Source organism: Pipistrellus hanaki (assembly GCF_964339955.1).
Source record: "Pipistrellus hanaki genome assembly, chromosome: X".
Lineage (NCBI taxonomy): Eukaryota > Metazoa > Chordata > Mammalia > Chiroptera > Vespertilionidae > Pipistrellus > Pipistrellus hanaki.
The window spans coordinates 69,224,085-69,247,519 of NC_140524.1; the positions used below are offsets into that span (position 1 = coordinate 69,224,085).

Consider the following 23,435-nt stretch of genomic DNA (forward strand, 5'->3'; position numbering starts at 1 on the left):
TGATGGGGATGTTTATCTTCATTTTGTTAAGCTGCATGAGTTCCTTATAAATGTTGGAGATTAAACCCTATCATTGATATCATTGGCAAATATGTTTTACCATGCAGCGGGCTTTCTCATTGTTTTGTTGATGATCTCCTTTGCTTTGCAAAAGCTTTTTATTTTAATGTAGTCCCATTTGTTTATTTTCTCTTTACTTTCCATTGCCCTAGGAGTAGTATCAGGGAAGAATTTGCTTCCACATGTCAGAGATTTTTCTGCCTGTGGATTCCTCTATTATTTTTATGGTTTCTCATAGTATGTTAACGTCCTTTATCCATTTTGAGTTTATTTTTGTGTGTTGTGTAAGTTGGTGGTCTAGTTTCTTTTTTTATATATATCTGTCCAATTTTCCCAACACCATTTACTGAAGAGACTGTCTTTACTCCATTGTATGTTCATGCCTCCTTTGTCAAATATTGAGTATAGTGATTTGGGTCAATTTCTGGATTCTCTATTCTATTCTATTGATCTATATGTCTATTCTTGTGCCAGTACTGGGAAGTTTTGAGAACAGTGGCTTTGTAATACAGCTTGAAATCTGGTATTGAGATCCCTCTTACTTGTTCTTCTTTCTCAGGATTGCTGTGGCTATTTGGGATTTTTTATTCCAGATAAATTTTGGGGTAGTTCTTTCTAGGTCTGTGAAATATGCCATTGGTATTTTAATGGGGAGTGCATTGAATCCATAGATTGCTTTGGGTAGTATGGACATTTTAATGAGGCTGATTCTCCCAATGCATGAACATAGATTCCATCTGTTTATGTCTTCCTCTATCACTTTTTTCAGTGTCCTGTAGTTTTCTGCATATAGATCTTTACCTCCTAGTTAAGTTTATTTCTAGGTATCTTCTTATTATTTTTGGTGCTATGGTAAATGGGATTGATTTTTTAGTCTCTCTTTTTGTAAGTTCAGTATTGGAGAATAAAAGTGCCATAGATCTCTTGGCATTAATTTTGTATCCTGCTTCATTGCCGAATTCATTTATTAAGTCTATTAGGTTTTTTTAATGGAGTCTTTTGGGTTTTTTTTATGCACAATATGATGTCATCTGCAAATAAACACTGCTTTATTTCTTATTTTCCATTTTGGATGCCTTTTATTTATTCCGTTTGTCTAATTGCAATGGCTAATACTTCCAGTACTATGTCGAACAGGAGTGGTGAGAGTGGGCATCCCTGTCTTGTTCCTGTTCTTAAGGGAAATGGTTTTAGTTTTTGTCCATTGAGTATGATGTTTGCTGTGGGTTTATCATATATAGCTTTTACTATGTTGAGGTATGATCATTCTATTCCCACCTTGTTAAGAGTTTTAATCAAGAAAGGGTGTTGGGTTTTGTCAAATGCTTTTTTCTGCATCAATTGATATGACCATGTAGTTTTTATCTCTCAATTTGTTTATGTGATGTATCACATTTATTGATTGTGGATATTGTATCATCCTTGCATTACTGGGATAAATTCTACTTGGTCATGGTGTATGATCTTTCTGATGTAGTGCTGAATGTGATTTGCTAGAATTTTGTTGAAGATTTTGGTATCTATATTCATGAGGGATAATGGCCTGTAATTATCTTTCATTGTGTTGTCTTTTTCTGGTTTGGTGATGCTGGCTTCATAGAAGGATCTTGGAACTGTTCCTTCTTCTTGAATTTTTGGAATAGTCTAAGGAGGATAGGTTTTAGTTCTTCCTTGATTGTTTGGTCAAACTCCCTCATGAAGCCATCTGGCCTCAGGCTTTTGTTTGATAGAAGCTTTTTGATGCTGCTTCAATTTCTTCCATAGCCTATTGAGATGTTTAGATTCTTCCTGATTGATTTTTGGAAGGTTGTATTTTTCTAAGAATATATCTATTTCCTCCAGGTTGTCCAGGTTGTTGGAATAGAGGTGTTCATAGTGTTTGCTTTTTTAACAATCCCTTGTATTTTGGTGGAGTCTGTTGTTATTTCACCTCTTTTATTTCTGATTTTGTTTATTTGGGTCCTCTCTCTTTGCTTCGTGATGAGCCTTGCTAGAGGTTCATCAATCTTGTTTATCCTTTAAAAGAGCCAACTCTTGGTTTTGTTGATCTTTTGTATTATTTCTTTGGTCTCTATGTCATTTATCTCCATTCTGATCTTTATTATTTCCTTCCTTCTGCTTATACTGGGCTTTCTTTTTTGTTTGTTTTGTTTTTGCTTTTATACACTGGGTTTTTCTTGTTGCTCTCTTTCTCACTCTTGAGTTGTAGGGTTAGGTAATTTATTACCATTGTTTTTTGTATTTTGCAGTAGGCTTGTAGAGCTATGAACTTCTCTCTCAAGACTGCTTTCACTATGTCCCATAGATTTTGGGTTGTTGTGTTTTCATTGTTGTTTGTTGCCATTATGTTTTTTGTTTTTTTTAAATTTCTTCCTTGATCTCTCTGGTAACACAGTCCTTGTTTAATTGCATGCTTTTAGTCTCCAAGTGTTTGGTTTTTTTGGATTAACCAAATAACCAAAGAAGAACTAACACCTATCCTCCTCAAACTATTCCAAAAACTCGCAGAGTAAGGAACACTCCCAAGTTCTTTTCATGAGTCAATCATTATCCTAATACAAAGACAGATAAAGAAACTACAAAGAAAGAGAATTTTAGGCCAATTACCTGATTAACAGAGATGCTAAAATCCTCAACAAAAATCTAGCAAATCGGATCCAGGAATACATTTTAAAAATCATACCTAATGACCAAATGGGATTTATCCCAGGGATTCAAGGATAGTACAATATTTTCAAATCAATAAATGTGATACATTACATAAAAATTTGAAATATAAAAAAATCACATAGTCATATCAATTGATGCAGAAAAAAGCATTTTACAAAATCCAGCAACTATTTTTTATAAACACTCTCAGCAAAGTGGGAATAGAAGGGTCATACCTCAGCATAATAAAAGCAATAAATGACAAACCCACACCCAACAACATACTCAATGGGCAAATCTAAAACCATTTCCCCTAAGAACAGGAACAAGACAGGGTCATCCACTGTCACCACTTATATTCAACATAATACTTAAAGTCCTAGCCACAGTGATCAGAGAAGAAAGAAAAAGAAAAGGCATTCAAAGTGGAAAGGAGGATGTAAAACTGTCCTTATTCACAGATGACATGATAGTGTACATATTGTAGAAAACCCTAAAGACTACACCAAAAAACTACTATATTTAATAAATGTATTTGGCAATGTAGCAGAATACAAAATTAACACCCAGAAATTGTTGGCGTTTTTATGCACCAATAAAATATAAACAATTGGAAGGATATTCTGTGTTCATGAATTTGTTGAATTAACATTATAAAAATGTTCATACTACTGCCTGGCCAGCGTGGCTCAATGGTTGAGTGTTGAACTATGAACAGATATCACAGTTCAATTTCTGGTCAGTGCACATGACTGGATTATGGACTAGATTCCTAGCATGGGGACTGCAAGAGGCAGCCAATCAATGATTCCCTCTCATCACTGATGTTTCTGTCTCTCTCTCCCTGTCCCTCCCTCTCTGAAATCAATATAAATACATTCTTTAAATGTCCATAGTACCAAAAGCAATATATAGATTCAATCCAATCCCTATTAAAATATCAATGGCATTTTTCACAGATCTACAACAAACACTCCAAAAATTTATGTGGAACCAAAAAAGACCCCCAATAACTGCAAAAATCTTAATAAAGAAGAAAAAAGTTGGAGGAATACCAATATCAGATATCAAGCTGTACTATAAAGCCACTGTAATCAAAACAGCATGGTACTGGCACAAGAACAGGCATATAGACTAGCAGGGGTCTTCAAACTACGGCCCGCGGGCCACATGCGGCCCGCAGAGGAGTCTGATCCGGCCCGCCAGGTTTTTTGGGCAGTGAGCGCAGCCGAGGTGTTACAGTAGGAATTAGTAGTTCATATAGTCCGGCCCTCCAGCTCTCTAAGGGACCGTGATCTGGCCCCCACTTTAAAAAGTTTGAGGACTCCTGGATGGAGCAGAATAGAGAACCAAGAAATCGACCCAAGCCTTTATGCTCAATTAATCTTTGATAAAGAAGGCAAGAATACAATGGAGTAAATAAATGGTATTGAGATTATTGGACAGTAAAATAAATGAAACTAGGCCACCAACTTACACTATACATAAGAATAAACTGCTGAAACTGGTTTGGCTCAGTGGATAGAGCATTGGCCTGCAGACTGAAAGGTCCCAAGTTCGATTCCAGTCAAGGGCATGTACCTTGGTTGTGGGCACATCCCCAGTAAGGGGTGTGCAAGGGGCAGCTGATCAATGTTTCTCTCTCATCGATGTTTCTAACTCTCTATCCCTCTCTCTTCCTCTCTGTAAAAAATCAATAAAATATATTTAAAAAAGAATAAACTCAAAATGGATAAAAAAAAATTTAAATGTAAGTCATAAAACCATAAAAACCTCCAGCAACCTACACAGCGAGTTTCAGGATCTGGAGGAGGGGCGACGCACAAATGAAAAAGCTAGACAAAAACATGAATTATTAAGGGGTTGGGACCAGATGGAGCCTCTTTCTTGAAGCGGCACACTGAGTCCTGGCCTAGTCCACTTTTATTCAGTTTTACATACCATCTTGCCCTCAATAAAGCACGGCAAGCACATAACAGACAGGCTCTCTCAAAGGTCAGTAAAGAACAGTAAGATCCACTAAACATTTTCTTGAAGTGTATCAGGTCAGGAAATTGCTTCAAGTCACCATGATCTCAGCACGAACAATCAGTGCCTGGTGTAAGCCCTGCAATACTCAAGGTCCACCGACCTCCCGCATTCTTTGGTGCAAGTTCATGATAGTGTTGGTATGCAATGGCTTCCTGAAAAAAAAAACAAAAAAAAACAAAAAAAAAAACCTTAAAGAAAACATAGGCAGCAAAATATCAGACATCTCATGTAGTAAAATTTTCACCGATACAATGCCTAGGGAAAAAGAAATGAAAAAATGGGACTACATTAAAAACCAACAACCTTCTGCACAGCAAAAGAAACTGGCAAAAATAATGAAAAGGGAACCCACTACATGGGAGAACATATTTGCCAATGATACATCTGATAGGGGTTAATATCCAAAACATATAAAGTATAGGCAGTCCTCGCTTACATCGAACTCGATGTAAGTTGTTTCCTGGTCACGTCGCCATCTCCCATTTATTTATTAAAAAAAATAAGTTCCATCATTTCGACTTATGTACATATGTGCTTTATGATTTTTATTATTTACTTACCACAAGAAAAGGTCAGGAATTGTTTTCTTTTCTTTTCTTTTTCTTTTTTTATTGTTTCATTTCATTACTGCTGTGTATGTGCTCCATGTGAGTGATGTAGGTGTTTATGTAAGTGGGTTCTGACTTGCAGTGAAAATCGAGTTATGTTGCGCCATAGGAATGGATCTCCAACATAACCCAAGTACATACAGTACTCATACAATTCAACAAAATGAAGATTAACAACCCAATAAAAAGCTGGGCATAAGACCTAAATAGACACTTCTCCAAAGAAAACATACAAATGGCCAAGAGACCTATGAAAAAGTGCTCAATGTCACCAATCACCAGAGTGATGCAAATAAAAAAAAACAGTGAGGTACCACTTCACACCTTCCGAAATAGCTACCATCAATAAATCAGCAAAGAACAAATGCTGGCCAGAATTTGGAGAAAAAGGAACCCTAGCACACTGTAGGTGGGAAGGCAGACTGGTATAGCCACTATGGAAAAGAGTGTGGAGTTTCCTCAAAAAATTAAAAATGGAACTGCCATTTGACCCACTGATCCCACTTCTAGGAATAAATCCTTAAAAGCCTTAAACATCAATCAGAAAAAATATATGGTGGGAGGGGTAGGGGCTTCAAGGAGAGGGAAAGTGGGGGGAAATGTGAGATATCTGTAATACCATTAACAACAAAAAATATATTTAAAAATGTAAATGCTAACACCACTACCTAAAAAAAGGGAAAGAATATATGCACGCCAATGTTCATAGCAGTGTTATTTAGCATAGCTAAGATCTGGAAACTGCCCAAGTGCCCATCATTAGAAGAGTGGATTAGAAAACTGTGGTACATTTACATAATGGAATACTATGCAACTACAAAAAAGGATAAGAGGGAGCCTTTGAGACAGGATAGAGGGACCTGGAGAGTATTGTGCTAAGTGAAATCAGTCAATTAGAGAAAAAAAGTGTCACATGATCTAACTTATATGTGGAATCTGATAAACAAAATAAACAAGCAAAATTGAGCCAGAGACATGGAAGCATGCAACAGACTGAGGATCTTCAGAGGGAAGGAGGGGAGGGAAGAGATCAACCAAAGAACTTACATGCATACTAGAGGCTTGATGCATGAAATTAATTTGTGCAAGAGTAGGCCTTCCTATCCCCCCCACCTGCTGGTACTAGCTTTCCTCTGGCACCCAGGACCCAGGCTTCCCTCTCAGCCCCGGCTGTGTCCGGAAGGTCATGAGAAAGACATCCGGTCTAATTAGCATATCACACTTTTATTTTTTTAGATATGAATAACCCATGGACACAGACAATAGTTGGGTGAAGGCCTGGGGAAGGCATGGAAGTGAGGAGGAAGGGGATCACTGTGGGAGAAGGGGGAAATATGTAATCCTTTTATCAATAAAGATAATTTTTTAAAAAAATCTTTAAAGTTCTTGTTTACCAAATTCAACATATGGCTATCTCATATTGGTTAATATTGACTTCTGTTTCTATTCATGTTAGGTAACACCTTCTTGTTTCTTCATATCTGTACTAATTTTTATTTTATTTTTTGCCTTAGATTATATATTGTAGAAACTGTAGTTTTGTTTTTGTTTTTTTGTTTGTTTTTAGTTCACATTTTTTATTAACCCAAATACAATTACTTGTCTTCTGGTTTGTTGAAGCAATAGATCAGACAACATTTGCCACAATAGTGTCTGTCAAAGTGGCTGACCATAAAAAACTCCAGCACCACATGCATCTGAAGGACACTCCAGAAGAAGGCAGCTAATTTTGTCATTCTCATCCACTTTGTAGTATTTCAAGACAACCAAATTAATCTTCTTTCTCTTATGCTCATTATTCTTGGGAATGGTGTAAGACTTCTTCCTTTTCTTAGTACCACCATGAAGTCTCAACACAAGATGAAGAGTGGACTCCTTTTGAATGTTGTAGTCAGACAGAGTACGTCTGTCTTCCAGTTGCTTGTCAGAAAAGGTCAGTCTTTGCTGATCAGGAGGAATTTCTTCCTTATCCTGGATCTTGGCCTTTACATTGTTTATTGTATCCAAGGATCCAACCTCAAGGGTGATGGTCTTCCCTGTGAGGATTTTCACAGAAAAACTGCATTTTGGCAGAGATTCCACCGCAGATGGCGGATTGAAAAGCGAGACTGCAAATTTTGTCTTGGCCTCTGAAGAGTGTTGATTTTCATTCTAATTGGCAAATAAATTACTGGTTGATAACATTGAACTTCAGGGACATGGTTTTACACTTTTTTAAAGGGTGGATCTGTTTCAGTTTTTCCCTTAGTCTTAGGATAAGCCCCTTTATCTTTAGACACAGTCTTTACCCCAAAGGCAAGAGCCTTCTGGTATTTCAATGGAAAGTTTGGGGTATTTACCAAAAGCTATTTATCCCTTTTACTAGTTAGCACTCAGACTCTAAACTCTATATTCACTGCAATGGGCAACAGCTGAAATCTCTGCTCAGGACTTTGAGATTTTTAGCTCCGGCTTTCTTCCAGGTCCTTGGAGTAACCCCATGCATGTAAAGTTCAGATTCAGCCAAGGAATTTAGGGACTCCTTTCACAGTTGCCTTTTCTCCAGACTTCCCTCTGCAATTTTATGCTGCTCTGGCAATTCCAAACTCTCTTCTGATACTTCAATCCAAAATAATATGACTTTCTGCTTGAATTTAAGCCATCCTGTGATACAAAAACTGGGGAATGTTCTTAGGGGGAAAGAGACATATTTTTGGACCTCATGCAGTGAGATTCTCTTCTTTTTAAGGGTCAAATCTCTCCCATTTTCTACCTCATTTCATTCACTCAATCTTTAATGCATTCTAATGGTTGGTAGTTTTGCAAATAGTAGTTTACAAAATATTTGTCTCTGTGAAAACTTCACATGTTATCTGTGAAAAGGTAATCAGATAAAAGCTATTCTGCCATTACTAGAACCAGAACTCTCCCTCACCTTCTCTTTTAACTCAAAGCCTCATTATATCTGATGCAGGCTATTATAATAGACTAGAGACCTGATGCATGAAATTTGTGCACTGGAGGTGGTCCCTCAGCCTGGTCTGGGCCCTCTCACAGTTCAGGACCTCCCAGGTCAGACATCTGGAAGTCAGACATCCCTCTTGCAGTCCAGGATCCCTCTCACAGTTCAGGATCCTTTGCTTCTTACTGACCACTTGCTTGCTGCTCCTTCACACTTGGCTAGCTGCTTATTAGTGCTGCTGTAAAGGCAGGAGATGCTCACACCACTGCCACTGCGCTCACCAGCCATGAGCCTTGCTTCTGGATGAGTGGCATTCCCCTTGTGGGAGCACTGCTCAGCCAGAAGCAGGGCTTTCTGCTCCTTTATGCTTCCGTGAATGCGGAAGAGGCTCCTGCCACTGCTGCTGTGCTCACCAGCTGAGAATCCAGCTTCTGGCTGAGTGGTGCTCCCCTGTGGGAGTGCACTGACCACTAGGGGGCAGCTCCTGCATTGAAATTGAATGGTCAGTGTGCAACATAGCAACTGGTCATTTTGCCATCCAATCGATTTGCATATTAGGGTTTTATTATATAGAATTCTTCACTGGCCTCCAGTTGCTTTTGTAATTCATGCTATGAACTACTGCTAGAATGATTTTTACACATAAAAATATGACTCTAGTATCCTCTGATTATAATTCTTCAGTATCCTTCACCCTCCAACATACACAGAATACATTCAAAATTCCTTAGCATGGCCAAGTTCTTGCCTATTTTTTCAGCTTTATATTTGGACAACTTCTCATCCCCCTTGACATCTATGCTCTAACCACATTGAATTACTTGCAGTTTTTCTATTATACCCCACTATCTTGTTTTAGGGGCTTTGCACCCTTCCCTCTTCCTGATATTAAGACAAAAAAAATTGAATAAGATATACTGAAAGAAAAAATATATATATATATATGACTAATATGCAAAGTATCCACTTGGGAGTTCTATCAACTGGGAGTTCAATCACTCACTATAACATGCACTGACCAGCAGGGGCAGTAGTCCATAGCTGGCAGCTGCTAGGGACTCTTCCCATGAACAAATTTTGTGCACTAGGCCTCTAGTAATAATGATAATAGACAACATATATTGAATGCATTCTATGTGCCAAGTGCTGTGGTAGGATATTTTGAAGTATTTTCTTTAATAACAGCCTTACTAGTTAATTACCTTGTAATCCTCATTTTACAAGTGATAACACTGGCTCAGAGACGGTAAATGGTGGAGCAAGAGTCTAGAATCAGACTATGCTAACTGTCTCTCACTCAAGCAAAGTGTACTTATGGGACTTGCAAATGAAAGAACTAAGAATCACCCTTGAGAGCTAAAATGTTGAATTAACATAAAATGAATATTAATAGGATATGCAATGACATCTTAATAAAACAGAATGGTTCCCTTGACAGCAAGGCTTGACTGTAACCTGATGGAAGTTGTTGACATATCTGAGGAAATAATGTGTCAAATTAAAGGGCAGCTGACCAACTTTGGAAGCATACACAGAAAAAATACAGAGACAAACATGAGCAACTCCCTCTAGATATTTTCCAAAGAATATAGTATCTTAGTCTAAGAATCTAATTCTGATAACCAGCATAATTAATGTGGAGAGGGAGACTTTCAAGTTTCTTGACCAACTATTTTTATATATTTAAATCATAAGACTAGTTTCCTTCACTTTTATTTCAAGCTCACTAGACAAGCTTCTTATTATAACTTTACTTCTTTTACTCCTTGCCTACAGGTAAGGTTTACATGTATGTCTTGCAACCATGAAGGGACCCAGACTAAGAGAACATGCTGAGAACAGTATCATGCTTAGGATGGCAGAGAAAAAGGAAAACGTATCCTGGGTCCTACATGATATTACAGAGACACTGAATAAAGCAGCCTGGAACCTTCTTTGTCACTAGAGCTCTTGTGTGGGTGAGAAAGTACACATTCTTTATTGTTTATATCAGTTGATTTGTCATATTCTGTTATATGATGCCAACAGCAACCCAACTTATAGAGTGATGCAGATGCCAAAGTCTTTCATGAGGAGGAGGGAATTACTGAGGTGTTGGCTAATGATACCAGTGAGGAAGGGGAAAGTGATATTGCTAATGGCATGAGACTCATAAGCATGGATATTTACACAAAGATCTAGAATAATTACTTGAAAGGAGAAATAGGGAACAAGTAGGATACCTGCCTCACATTCCTGATGTGTGTAGTATGAAAGAAAAACCACCCATAGGAAAAGGGGTGATAGTTATGGCACTGTAGCTAAGGAACTATAGTTATGGCAGGAAATTGATGTGCATAGACTACAGTTATGACAGGATATTGATTGAATGTTTCAAGAAGAATTTGAGGATATTTGGCTTATCACACAGTGTGAGTTCCAGATGGTAAGGTAGAAGGGTTTAGGCTAGATGCAAAGAGGGTATGAAATAAAGTTAGTTAAGGGGAAGTACAGAGGAATACAAGTTGAGCATCCTGGTAATAATGACGTGCTGGTATATTACCTGTTTACTTTCAGTTTCATTCCATATTCTTTTCCTATAGAAATTATGCAAATCAACCTTGCCAACTGGCTTTGACTAATAGGAAACACTAATAAGAGATTGGGTATGGAATAAAGGGTAAGTTAGTGTATTTATCCCTCTCTTTCAGAGGATATTTTCTGGAAGAGGCTATGTCCTCCTTCATAGTTTCATCTCCCCATTGGATAGCTCCATCATGACCCCAGATTCCATCAGCTGGCCATTACCTCTTTCCTTGCGTTCCTCCAGCACTAGAGAACATAGAAACTTTGCTTTGCTATTTTTTGTTTAGCTTCTCAGCCCTTCCATCTGTGTTACCAATTCCCTATATTAAATTTTCTCTGATTTATGTAAGTAGAGTAGTTTGTTTGTTTATTTATTTATTTATTTATTTATTTATTTATTTATTATTTATTTTGTGACTGATACCAGCAGCTACATTGGCTTGGCAGTGACTGATGCTACACACTTCCAAAACTAATTTTCGAAATATTTATTTATTTATTTATTTATTTATTTATTTCATATACTTTTTGTTGTTGGTAGTATTGCAGCTATCTCCCTTTCCATCCCTTCACCCCCTCCTCTCAGCCCCCCAACTATGTCTTCACTACCCTATCACCTGTGTCCATGGGCTATGCCTTTAAGTATCCCATCTAATAAAAGAGTGATATGCAAATTAACCATCACTCCGCTACACCCAAAAGCCACTCCCACCGGCCATGCCCACCAGCCAATCAGAGTGAGTATGCAAATAAACCCCAACCAAGATGGCTGTGGCCACAGAGAGTAGGAGGGAGGCTTGGGTTTCCCTGAAAATGGAGGAAGCCAAGCTTTCTGCACACCCTGGCTGACCAAGGCCTCCACTCAAGGCTACAAAGTTTCAATTATAGAAGGTAAATAAATTCCAACAGAAATGGCGGCAGACACTGAACTGTAAGAGCAGGAGGCTAGGGTTGCCCCAGGCGATGGAAGAAGCCAAGCTTCTGCAGCCCTGGCCGGCTCAGGCCTTCACTGCAGGCTACAAAGTTTCAATTATAGAAGATACATAAATTCCAACAGAAATGGCTGCCACCACGGAGCAAGCAGGAAGCTTGGCTCTATTCCAGGCTACAAAGTTTCAATTGTAGAAGATAAATAAATTCCAGATACCAGGGCCTCCGCTTGGGTCACTTCAGTGCTTGACTGGCCTGCAAACCACCACAGCCCCCTAGCCCAGGCTCCCCATGCCCCAAGGGAATCCCCACCCTGATCCGAGACATCCTTCAGGGAAAACCAGCTGGCCCCCACCCATGCACCAGGCATTTATCCTATCTAATGAAAGAATAATATGCAGATTGACCATCACTTCAACACACAAGATGGTTGTCCCCATGTGGTCAAAGATCCTGCCCCTATGTAGACATAAGATTGCCACCACAAGATGGCCAACAAGGGAAGGCAGTTGAGAGGGACCAGGTCTGCAAGCGAGGGCAGTTGGGGGTGATAAATCCTGCAGGGGAGGGCAGTTAGAGGTGACCAGGTTGGCAGAGGAGGGAAGTTGGGGGCAAACATGCTAGCATGGGAGCAGTTTGCCATCAATCAGGCTGGCATGGGGGTGGTCAGGGGGTGATCAGGCTAGCAAGCAGAAGCGGTTAGGGGCAATCAGGAAGGGAGGCAGGCGAGCAGTTGGCAGCCAGCAGTCCTGAATTGTAAAAGGGATATCCGACTGCCTGTTTAGGGTGGCCTAACAGGCAGTTGGACATCCCTCGAGGGGTCCCAGATTGGAGAGTGCAGGCTGGGCTGAAGGGGCAGCCCCATGCACAAATTTCATGCACCGGGCCTCTAGTACTAGCATAAGTTCTTTGGTTTTTCTCTTCTCGTCACCCCCCAACACCACATCGACGTATGTCAGTATGTTCCATGCCTCTATGCTTCAAGTCTTATTTTGTTGGTCAATTCATTATGTTCATTAAAACCCACAAATAAGTGAGATCATGTTATATTTGTCTTTCTCAGATTGGCTTATTTCGCTTAGCATATATTCTAGGTCCATCGATGCTGTCCCAAGGGGTAAGAGATCCTTATTTTTTACAATTGCATAGTATTCCATTGTGTAAATGTCCCACAGCTTTTTTTTATTCACTCATCTGCTGATGCACACTTGGGCTGTTTCCAAATCTTAGCTATTGTAAATTGTACTGCTATGAACATAGGGGTACATATACTCTTTCTGATTGGTGTATAGATAGATAGATAGATAGATAGATAGATAGATAGATAGATAGATAGATAGATATAGATATATATATATATATAATTGATTTTTCTTACAGAGAGGAAGGGAGAGAAATAGAGAGCTAGAAAAGTCAATGAGAGAGAAACATCGACCAGCTGCCTCTTGCACACCCCCTACCGGGGATGTGCCCGCAACCAATGTACATGCCCTTGACCGGAATTGAACCTGGGACTTTTCAGTCTGCAGACCGACGCTCTACCACTGAGCCAAACTGGTTTCAGCTGATTGGTATTTTTAGGATATATTCCCAAAAACAGGATCACTCAGTCAAGTGAAAGTTCCATTTTTTTAATTTTTTTAGAAAAAGCCATAGTTTTCTATAGTGGCAGCACCAGGTTGCTTTCCTGCCAGCAGTAAACTAGTGTTCCCTTTTCTCCACATCTTTGAGAGCATTTGTTGCTTGTTAATTTTTTATAGCCATTCTGACAGGTGTGAGATGATATCTCATTGTGGTTTTAATTTGCATGTCTCTGATGATTAGTGACTTTGAGCATTTTTTTTTATGTGTCTCTTGGCTATTTGTATGTCCTCTTTGGAGAAATATCTATTCGGGTCTTCTGCCCATTTTAAACTGGATTGTTGGTCTTCCTTTTGTTGAGCTGTATGAGTACTTTATATATTTTGGATATTAACACCTTATCAGATATATCACTAAGAAATATGTACTCCCATACAGTGGGTTCCCTTTTCATTTTGATACTGGTTTCCTTTGCTATTCAGAAGCTTTTTGTGTTGTTGTAGTCCCATTTATTTATTTTCTCCTTAGTTTCATTTGCCCTAGGAGATGTATCTGTAAATATATTGTTATGTGAGATGTCTATAATTTTACTGCCTGTGCTCGCTAAGATTTTTATGGTTCCATGTCATACATATAAATCTTTTATCCATCTTGAGTTTATTCTCTGTATGGTGTAAATTGGTGGTCTAGTTTCATTTTTATGTTTAAAATATAAAGTAAAAAAACCAGATCTACAAAAATAAATAAATTAAAGTACACATTGAAATGAGAAAAAAAAATAAGTGTGGGATAAGGAAAGTAGTTCAAATGAAGGCTTTCAGTAATGGGATGAGACCTGTTTTTCTGTGGTGCCTGCTGTAGGACACAGAAGCAAATAGGAAACTTTAAATTTGTTGTACAGTGCCACGTGATATTAAAGACATCACCCTTCTGAAACTCAAAGTAGGCAATGATTTCTCTTATACTGTGAACATTTCTAGATTTAAATACCACAGTGACCCCCTTAACTGACCTCTGGCAAAGTAGCTGCCATGCTATCAAGAGACCATACTTGTATCTCAATAGTTTTCTAAAGAGTTAGTTCAAACAACACCATCAATATTAACTTGTTCCAGGAAAATATTCTTGTTTTTAAGACATACGCCTTATGAAAGTGGAAACACAGAAGCCAGGACTAATGCATATGGGAGGAGTTCTTGGCCCAAACACTACATTCCAATTCTAAAATGAATAGAAGTCTTAGCCACTACAGTCAGACAAGAAGAGATAAAAGGCATCCAAATTGGAAAGGATGAAGTAAACCTGTAATTATTTACAGATGACAAGATATTGTACATAGAAAACCCTTTAGACTCAAGCAGGAAACTACTATACTTAATAAATAAATTTGGCAAGGTAGCAGAATAGAAAGTAAACATCCAGAAATCAATGGCATTTTTACGCAGCAATAATGAACTCTAAGAAAGAGAAACTAAAATAGCAATCCCATTTGCCATTGCAACAACAAAAAATAAGATACCGAGGAATAAACTTAACCAAGGAAGTAAAAGACCTGTACTTGGAAAACTATATTTGGTGATTTTTTTTGTTTATAGAATTTGTCTAGTTCTGTCAGTGGGGTATTAAAGTCCCCTACAATGATTGTACTGCTATCGATCTCTCCCTTGATATCTTCCAGAAGTTGTTTTATGTATTGGGTGGTCCTGTATTGGAGATATATATATATATATATATATATATATATATATATATATATATATATATATATATATATACCGGTAATGTTTACCAGAGTTATAGCCTCTTGATGAATTGCTCCCTTTAGTATTATGAAGTGGACTTCCTTATCTTTTTTTTATAGCCTTTACTTTGAGATCTATTTTTACTGATATAAGTATTGCAACCACCCCAGCTTTTTTCTCCTTTCCATTTGCCTGAAAAGAAAATTTTCCATCCCTTCACTATAAGTCTGTATGAATTCTTTGTTCTGAGGTGGGTCTCTTGCAGACAGTAAATATATGGGTCGTGTTTTCTTATTCATTCAGATACCCTATGTCTTTTTATTGTAGCATTTATTGCATTTACATTTAATGTTATCATTAATAAGTACTTGTTTGTCATCATTTTTATTCTTAATGTTTGTGTTCCTTCTTGCCTTCCTATTTCTTCTGTTTACATCATTCCCTTTAGCATTTCTTGAATTTCTGGCTTGGTGGAAATAAACTCTCTTAGCTCTTTGTTGTCTGTGAAGCTCCTGATTCCACCTTCAATTTTGAATGATAGCCTTCCTGGGTATAGTATTCTCAGATTCAGTCCCTTGCTTTGAATCACTTTGTATATTTCATTATATTCACTTCTGGTCAAGTGTGTTTCTTTTGAGAAATCAGTTCATATTCTATTAGGAGATGTCTCTCTCTGGTAGCCTTTAAAATTTTTACTTTATTGTTGATGTTTGCCAATTTCATTACCATGCTTCTTGGTGTCAGTCTTTTTGGGTTCATCTTATTTGGGACTCTCTGTGCTTCATGGACTACCATGGTTTTTTCTTGCCAATATCCGGGAAGTTTTCTGTCATTATTTCTTCAAACAGGTTTTCTCTTCCTAGTTCAGTTTCCTCTCCTTCTGATACCCCTATTATGTGTATGTTTTTTCATTTTGTGTTGTCCCAAAACTCCCTTAGGCTCTACTCTTGCTTTTTACATTTTCTTTCCAGTTGTTTCTGTGTTTTTTCCTACCTTGTCTTCTAATTCGCTGATGAGGTCCTCAGCCTCTTCCAGTCTACTGTTTAATCCTTCCATTGTGTCCTTTATTGCAACTATGTCATTCTTCATTTCCTCTTGGTTTCTTTTCATGTTGGTGACATTCTCATTCAGCTCCTTAGAGTTCTCATTGAGTTGTGTGTATTGTTATCCAGCCATTTGACCATCCTTATAACCATTACTCTAAATTATTTCTCTGACATGTTGCTTGCCTCCATTTCATTTAGTTACTTTTCTGGTGATACCTCTTTTTCTTTTCTTTACATATATATATATATATATATATATATATATATATATATATATATGTATTAATTGATTTTTTTTACAGAGAGGAAGAGAGAGGGATAGAGAGTTAGAAACATCGATGAGAGAGAATCATCGATCAGCTGCCTCTTGCACACCCCCTACTGGAGATGTGCCCGCAACCACAGTACATGCCCTTGACTGGAATTGAACCTGGGACCTTTCAGTCTGCAGGCCAACGCTCTATCCACTGAGCTAAACCGGTCTTGGAAATACCTCTTTTTCTTTCTTTCTTTCTTTCTTTCTTTCTTTCTTTCTTTCTTTCTTTCTTTCTTTTTTTTTTTTTTTTTTTTTTTGTCTTCCCATTTTTTGTTGTAATGTTTTAATTGTTTTTTAAATCCAATCCAATGGCTTTGCAACCCACGTTCTTTTTGGGGTGGTGCTAGAAGTGCGGTCTCTCAGGACTCCTAGGCTTGGTGATCTAGCAGAGCTCTCTACTTGAGCTATTTGGGTTCTCTTGAAGTAATTGGATCTTGAATGTTAGTTTCTTAATTGCAGGTGAATTCGCATCATGGGTTGGCAATGTGACTCACCCCTGGCTTCATTGTGAAAGATGTTTTGGATGATATTGTGATTCTGGCTCTTGTGAGAAAGATTATCTGAGGTCTCACTGGTATGTGCTCACTGTGGGTTCCAATAATCCATGGCCTGGGAGGAAGGAGTCTCAGGGCCTAAGGCTCAGATACTGTAGTTTTGGCCAGGGTGGTGTGACTGTTGCTGGATTAACATCACCCTGCAACTACCTATGAGGGGCCCAGAGCCTGGGACAGTGGGGGTGGTTGTCTCATATTCTGAAGTTGAGGCAGTGAAATTCTGGCCAAAGTGATTTCCTTCACTCAATCACGAGGGAGTTCAGGATCCCGTAGCTGGGATATAGAAATCTCAGCATCTGTTGCTGAAACAATGTGGCCTTGTCCAGGGAGGCAAGTCCTCAGTAATTCATCAAGATGTCTAGAGGTAGGCAGCCAGGAGAAGGATGTCGTGGATTCTACTGAGGGAGCCATGCATCCTTGCTTGGAGAGGCACACACCCTGTTGCAACACATTGAGGGGCCTAGGAAAGCCTTCAAGGGTTGTGGGCTCGTGTGGCCCACATGCTGGATCAGAGTGATCATGGTGTGCCACTGGCCTCGTGGAGGGAGAAGTCCCAGTTTCTGTGTTAGGGGTTGTGTACCCTTTGTTGAATATGCATGCCCAATGGCTGCTTACAGAGGCACCCTGGAGAGGTCTGCTGGGGCAGTTGGCTTAGGCGGCCATTGTGGCATGGTGGAACTACCATGATGACTGGAAGCCAGTGGCCAGGGTTGTGCCTTGTGACAGTTCAGAGAAGCACCCAGGGCCTGCCTGTCAAGGGCAGCGGGCTCAGGGGGCTAGCATGCTGGGTCTGTGCGCCTGCAGAGACTGGAGGTCGGCAGCTAATGAGAGGGAAGTCTAATTTTCTGCTGTCTGGGCTTTGAGCTCCTGGTTGGATATGAGTGCACCTAGTGACAGCTCACTGAGGCAACCGGGAGTCGCCTGCTAGGGTGGTGGCCTCAGGGGCCTGCATGCTAAAAACCATGTGACTGTGGTGCCTGTGGGTAGGTAGGCTTGAAGGAGGGGGGGAGTCCAAATTTATACTTCTGGGGTCATGCACCCTTGTTTGGATATGTGCATGCCCAACTGGGGCTCAAGGAGGCACCCAGAAGCTGCCTAGAGGAGCAGCAAGCTCAGTAGGCCTGCATGTTGGAAAGGCACAACTGCGGTGTCCACAGGTCAGCAGCTGGGGAGGGAGATGTCCCAATTTTTGCTGCGTTGTGCCCTTGGTTGAAATCATGCATGCCCAGTGGGGGCTCACAGAGGCACTCAGAAGCCATCTGGTAGGTTGATGGGGCTCAGGAGGCCTGCGCTCTGGAAAGGCATGACTATAGTGTCTGGAGGTTGGCAGCTGTGGAGTGGGAAGATTCAGTTTTTGCTGCCAGGCCTTGCACCCTTGGTTGAATTCGTGCATGACCAGTGGTGGCTCACAGAGGCACCTGGGAGCTGTTTGCCAGGGCAGCACACTCAGTATGGCACTCATGTTGAAGCTGCTTGACCGAGGCATCTGTGGGCAGGCAGCCAGAAGGGGCAAAGTACGAACTTGTATTGCCAGAGCTGTGCACCCTTGTTTGGATATGAGTGCACCCAGTTGTGGCTCATAGAAGCACCCAAGAGCTGCCTTTGGGGTGGTGGGCTCAGGAGGCCTGTATGCTGGAAAAGCATAATTGTGGTGTCCTGAGGTCAGCAGCTGTAAACTGGGAAGACTCAGTTTTTGCCGCTGTGCCCTTGGTTGAATTTCCGCACACCCAGTGGTGGCTCACAGGAGTACCCCATGGCCATTTGACAGGGCAGTGCACTCAGAGAGGCCCTTTCACTGAAGACTTGTGACTGAAGTGTCTGTGGACAGGCAGCCAGGAGTGGGGGAAGTCCAAATGTCTACTGCCGAGGGCCTTGTGCCATTAGTTCTGTTTGCGCACACCAAGTGGTAGCTCAAAGAGGCACCTGGGGTTCGTTTGCACTCATGCACTCAGAGGGGCCCTGGAGCTAAAGCCTCATGACCAAGGTTTCTGTGTGAAGATATCTGGAAAGAGGGATTTCAGAATTTCCATTGCTGGGGCAGTGCACCTTGTTTGGATAAGATCGTGCCCAGTGGGGGTTCACAGAGGCACCCAAGAGCCTCCTATGTGTCCTTAGGTTCAGGAGGCCTGCACACTGGAAAAGCATGACTGTGGTGTCCAAAGGTTGACAGCTGTGAAGTGGGAAAACTCAATTTTTGCTGCTGAGCCCTGGGTTGAATTCATGCAAGCCCAGTGGTGGATCACAGAGGTACACCAGGGCAGATTGCCAAGTGGTGCATTCAGATAGACCCTTGTGCTGAAGCCATGCGACTGAGGTGTCTGTTGGCAGGCAGCCAGAAGTGGAGGAAGTCCGAATTTCTCTTGCTGGGGCCCTTGTGTCCTTGGTTGGATTTGTGTGCGCCCAGTGGTGGTGCGTTCATGCACTCAGAGGGGCCCTGGCACTGAAGCCGTGTGATCCAGGTGTCTGTGAGAGGGGATAATTCAGAATTTATACTGCAGAGGCAGTGAGTCCTTGTTTGTATAGGAGCATGCCCAGCGGTGGCATTGAAAAGTGGCCTGTAGGGTGGTGGGCTCAGGAGGCCTGTGTTCTTGAAAAGTGTGGCTATGGCACTGGAAAAGCATTACTGTGGCATCTGGTTGTCAGCTGCTGGAGGGGGTGTGGGGAAGTCACACTTACTACTGTAGAAGTATGCGCTTTTGAAGGTGGAGGTTCTAGAGTCTACAGGTCTTTGGGTGGGGCAGCAGGATTTTGGCTGGAATGGCTGCAGGGTCACAGGCAGTGTCTAAGGTCTGTTTGAGTGGTGGGGTTGATGAGTTCCTAGAAGAGGCTGCTCTCCCCTTCTAGGTGGCATGAACTCTGTGCCCAAGTCCTGTAGCCCATGGAATGCCCACAGCAATGATAGGTCTCCCTGTCCAGGAGAGCCTGGTCTGTCAGCCCATGCAGATTTAACTGTCCCTCACTCACAAAGACACACACCACACAGATTCACCACTCTCCTTTCACCCCCTCACTCACTCACACACTCTCCCTCTCCTCCATCCTTCCTGCTACATCTTCTGAATCCCCCATTTCTTGGATTGCTGGCTTGGTGGTAATAAACTTCTTTAACTTTTTTTTTGTCTTCAATTTCACCTTCAATTTTGAATGATAGCCATGCTGGGTATCATATCATTGGATTCAGTCCCTTTCTTTGCATCACTTTGTATATTTCATTGTATTCACTTCTGGCCTGGTGTGTTTCTGTTGAGAAACCATTGGATAGTCTAATAGGAGATCCCTTATAGGTAACTTTCTGTCTCTCTCTGTTAGCCTTTAAGATTCTTACTTTGTCATTGATGTTTGCCAATTTAATTATGATGTGTCTTGGTGTCAGTCTTTTTGAGTTCATCTTGTTTGAGACTCTGTGTGCTTCTTGGATTTATGTGACTTTTTTCTCCCCCAAACCAGGAAAGTTTTCTGTTATTATTTCTCCAAACAGGTTTTATATTCCTTGCTCAGCTTCCTCTCTTTCTGGCACCCCTATTATGCAGATGTTGTTTCATTTAATATTGCCTCAAAGCTCTCTTATGCTCACCTCCCATTTTTTTTGCTTGTTTGTTTTTTTACATTTTATTTTTTTAATTTTATTGGGCGACATTACTCAACATGAACATATAGGTTTCATGTGTAGATTACTAATATACAACATCTATATGTAGGACTATGTGACCACCACCCAAAATCAAATCTTCTGTCACCTCATATTAGGACCCCTTTCTTCCTCCATACCCCCGCTCTGGCAACCACCACAATGCTGTTTATATTCATCAATTTCAGTTTTATATTCCACACTAGAGCACAGTGCACACAATTTGCTTGTGTCCCTCAGCCCAGCCTACACCCTCTCCAATCTGGGATCTCTCTCACAATCCAGGACTGCTGGCTCCCAACTGCTCGCCTGCCTGCCTTCCTGATTGCCCTTAACCACTTCTGCATGCCAGCCTTATCATGCCTTAACCAATCCCTTGACAGCCTGATTGATACTTAACTGCTACCCTGCCAACCCAGTTTTCCCTAACTGCACTCCCCTGCAGACCTGGTCAATCCTAACTGCCCTCCCCTGAAGGCCTGGGTCCCCCCCAACTGCCCTTCCCTGCAGGCTTGATCACCCCCAACTCCCCTCCCTTGTAGGCCTGGTCCCTACCAACTGCCCACCCCTGCTGTACATCTTGTGGTGGCCATCTTGTGTCCACATGATGTCAGTCATCTTTGACCACATGGAGGCAACCATCTTGTGTGTTGCAGTGACAGTCAATTTGCATATTATTCTTTTATTAGATAGGAGGATTTGATAAGATAGAGGTCTAGTGCATGGGTGGGGGACAGCTGGTTTTCCCTGAAGGATGTCCCAGATCAGGTTGGGGATTCCCTTGGGGCATAAGACAGCCTGGGTGAGGGGCCTGCAGTGGTTTGAAGGCTGGCCACGGCCCCCAGTGACCCAAGCAGAAGCCCTGGTATATGAGATTTATTTATCTTCTATAACTGAAACTTTGTAGCCTTCAGCAGAGTCCAGGGCTGTGGAAACTAGGCTTCCTCCATTGCTGGGGGCAACAAGCCTCCTGTTCTCTCCAGCTCCGTGCCTGTCACCATTTTTGTTGGGATTTATTTATCTTCTATCATTGAAACTTTGTAGCCTTAATCAGAAGCCAAGGCAGGCCAGGGTAGGTGGAAAGCTTGCCTTTCTCCATTGCTGGGAAAACCCAAAACTTTTGCTCTCTCAGTGGCTGCAGTCATCTTTGTTGGGTTAATTTGCATACTTACTCCTGATTGGCTGGTGGGCATGGCTTATTGTTGTAGCGGAGGTATGATCAATTTGCATATTACTCTTTTATTAGATAGGATTGATTTAGATCATATAATTCTTGGCTTTTTCTGTTTGGCTTATTTCACTTTGCATAATGTTCTCAAGGTCTGTCCATGTTGTTGTAAATTATACTATTTCATCCTTTCTTATGGCTGAATAGTATTCCATTGTATATACTATATGCCACATCTTTTTTATCTAGTCCTCTGTCATAGGGCACTTTGGATTTCTCCAACTCTTGGCCACCATGAATAATGCTGCAATGAACATAGGATACATATATCTTTGCATATAAGTAATTTCTAGGTTTTTTTTGGGGGGGAATATACCCAGGAGTGGGAATGTTGGGTTGTATGGTAGCTCTATTTTTAATTTTTTGAGGAATCACCAGACTGCTTTCCTTAGTGGTTATACTAGTCTTCATTCCACCAGAAGTGAATGAGGGTTCTCTTTTTTCCACATTCTTTGAAACACCTGTTGTTGCTTGTCTTGATAATGTCTACTCTAACTGGTATAAGATGGTATCTCATTGTAGTTTTAATTTGCATTTCCCTGATAGCAAGTGAGGTTGAACACCTTTTCAAATATCTATTGGCTGATTGTATGTATTCTTGAGAGAGGTGTATTTTCAGGAACTCAGCCCACTTTTTGATTGGATTGTTTATTTGTTTGGTGTTGAGTTGTATGAGTTCTTTATATATTTTAGAAATGAAACTTTTGTCAGAGCTACTGTTTTCAAATATCATCTCCCATCTGGTTGGCTACCTGTTTGTTTTGTTGTCCATTTCGTTTGTTCTGCAGAAGCTCTTCAGTTTGATATAGCCCCATTCATATATTTTTTCTTTACCTCCCTTGCCTTTGGGGTCAAGTCCATAAAATATTCTCTACCACCAAGGTCCATAAGTTTTGTACCTAAATTTTATTTTTCTATATGACTTATAGTTTTGGGTCTTATGCTTAAGTCTTTGATCTATTTTGAATTGATTTTTTACAATGCAGTTTCATTTATTTATTGAAGAGACTATCTTTACTCCAGTGTGCATTTCTGGCTCCTTTGTCAAAAATTATCTGTCCATATAGTACATGTAGTTTTATAGCTGGGCTCTCTATTCCATTCTATTGATCTGTGTATATGCTTCTCTGCTAAAAATATGATGTTTTTATTATCATAGCTTTGTAGTATATTTTTAAGTCAGTTAGTATGATACCTCCAGCATTGTTCTTTCTTTTCAGGATTGCTTTGGCTATTCTGGGTCATTTGTGGTTCCATACAAATAATATAATTTCTTGTTCTATTTATTTAAAAAATGACATTGGGATTTTAATGGGGATTGCAATAAATCTATATATTGCTTTAGATAAAATGGTCATTTTAACTTTGTTGATTTTTCCAATCCATGAACATGGGATATTTTCCCACTCAGTTGTGTCTTTTTCAATATGTTTTAATAATGTTTTGTAGTTTTCAGTATATAGGTCTTTCACATTCTTTAAGTTTATTCCTAGGTATTTTATTTTTTGGTTACTATTGCAAAAGGAATTGTTCTAATTTTTTTGTTGTTGTTGAAG

General features: G+C 40.2%; 1 protein-coding gene across 1 annotated transcript in view; it reads right to left on the reverse strand.

The window, feature by feature from the left end:
- Positions 1-6,943: 6,943 nt before the first annotated feature.
- Positions 6,944-23,435, reverse strand: part of LOC311614836 (ubiquitin-ribosomal protein eS31 fusion protein-like) — a gene marked incomplete at both ends in the record, with an annotated part of 55,820 nt that continues 39,328 nt past the window's right edge. Inside the window, 2 exon segments of the mRNA XM_084869958.1 lie at positions 6,944-7,024; positions 7,026-7,499. Coding sequence (XP_084726084.1) covers positions 6,944-7,024; positions 7,026-7,499 — 555 coding nt within the window.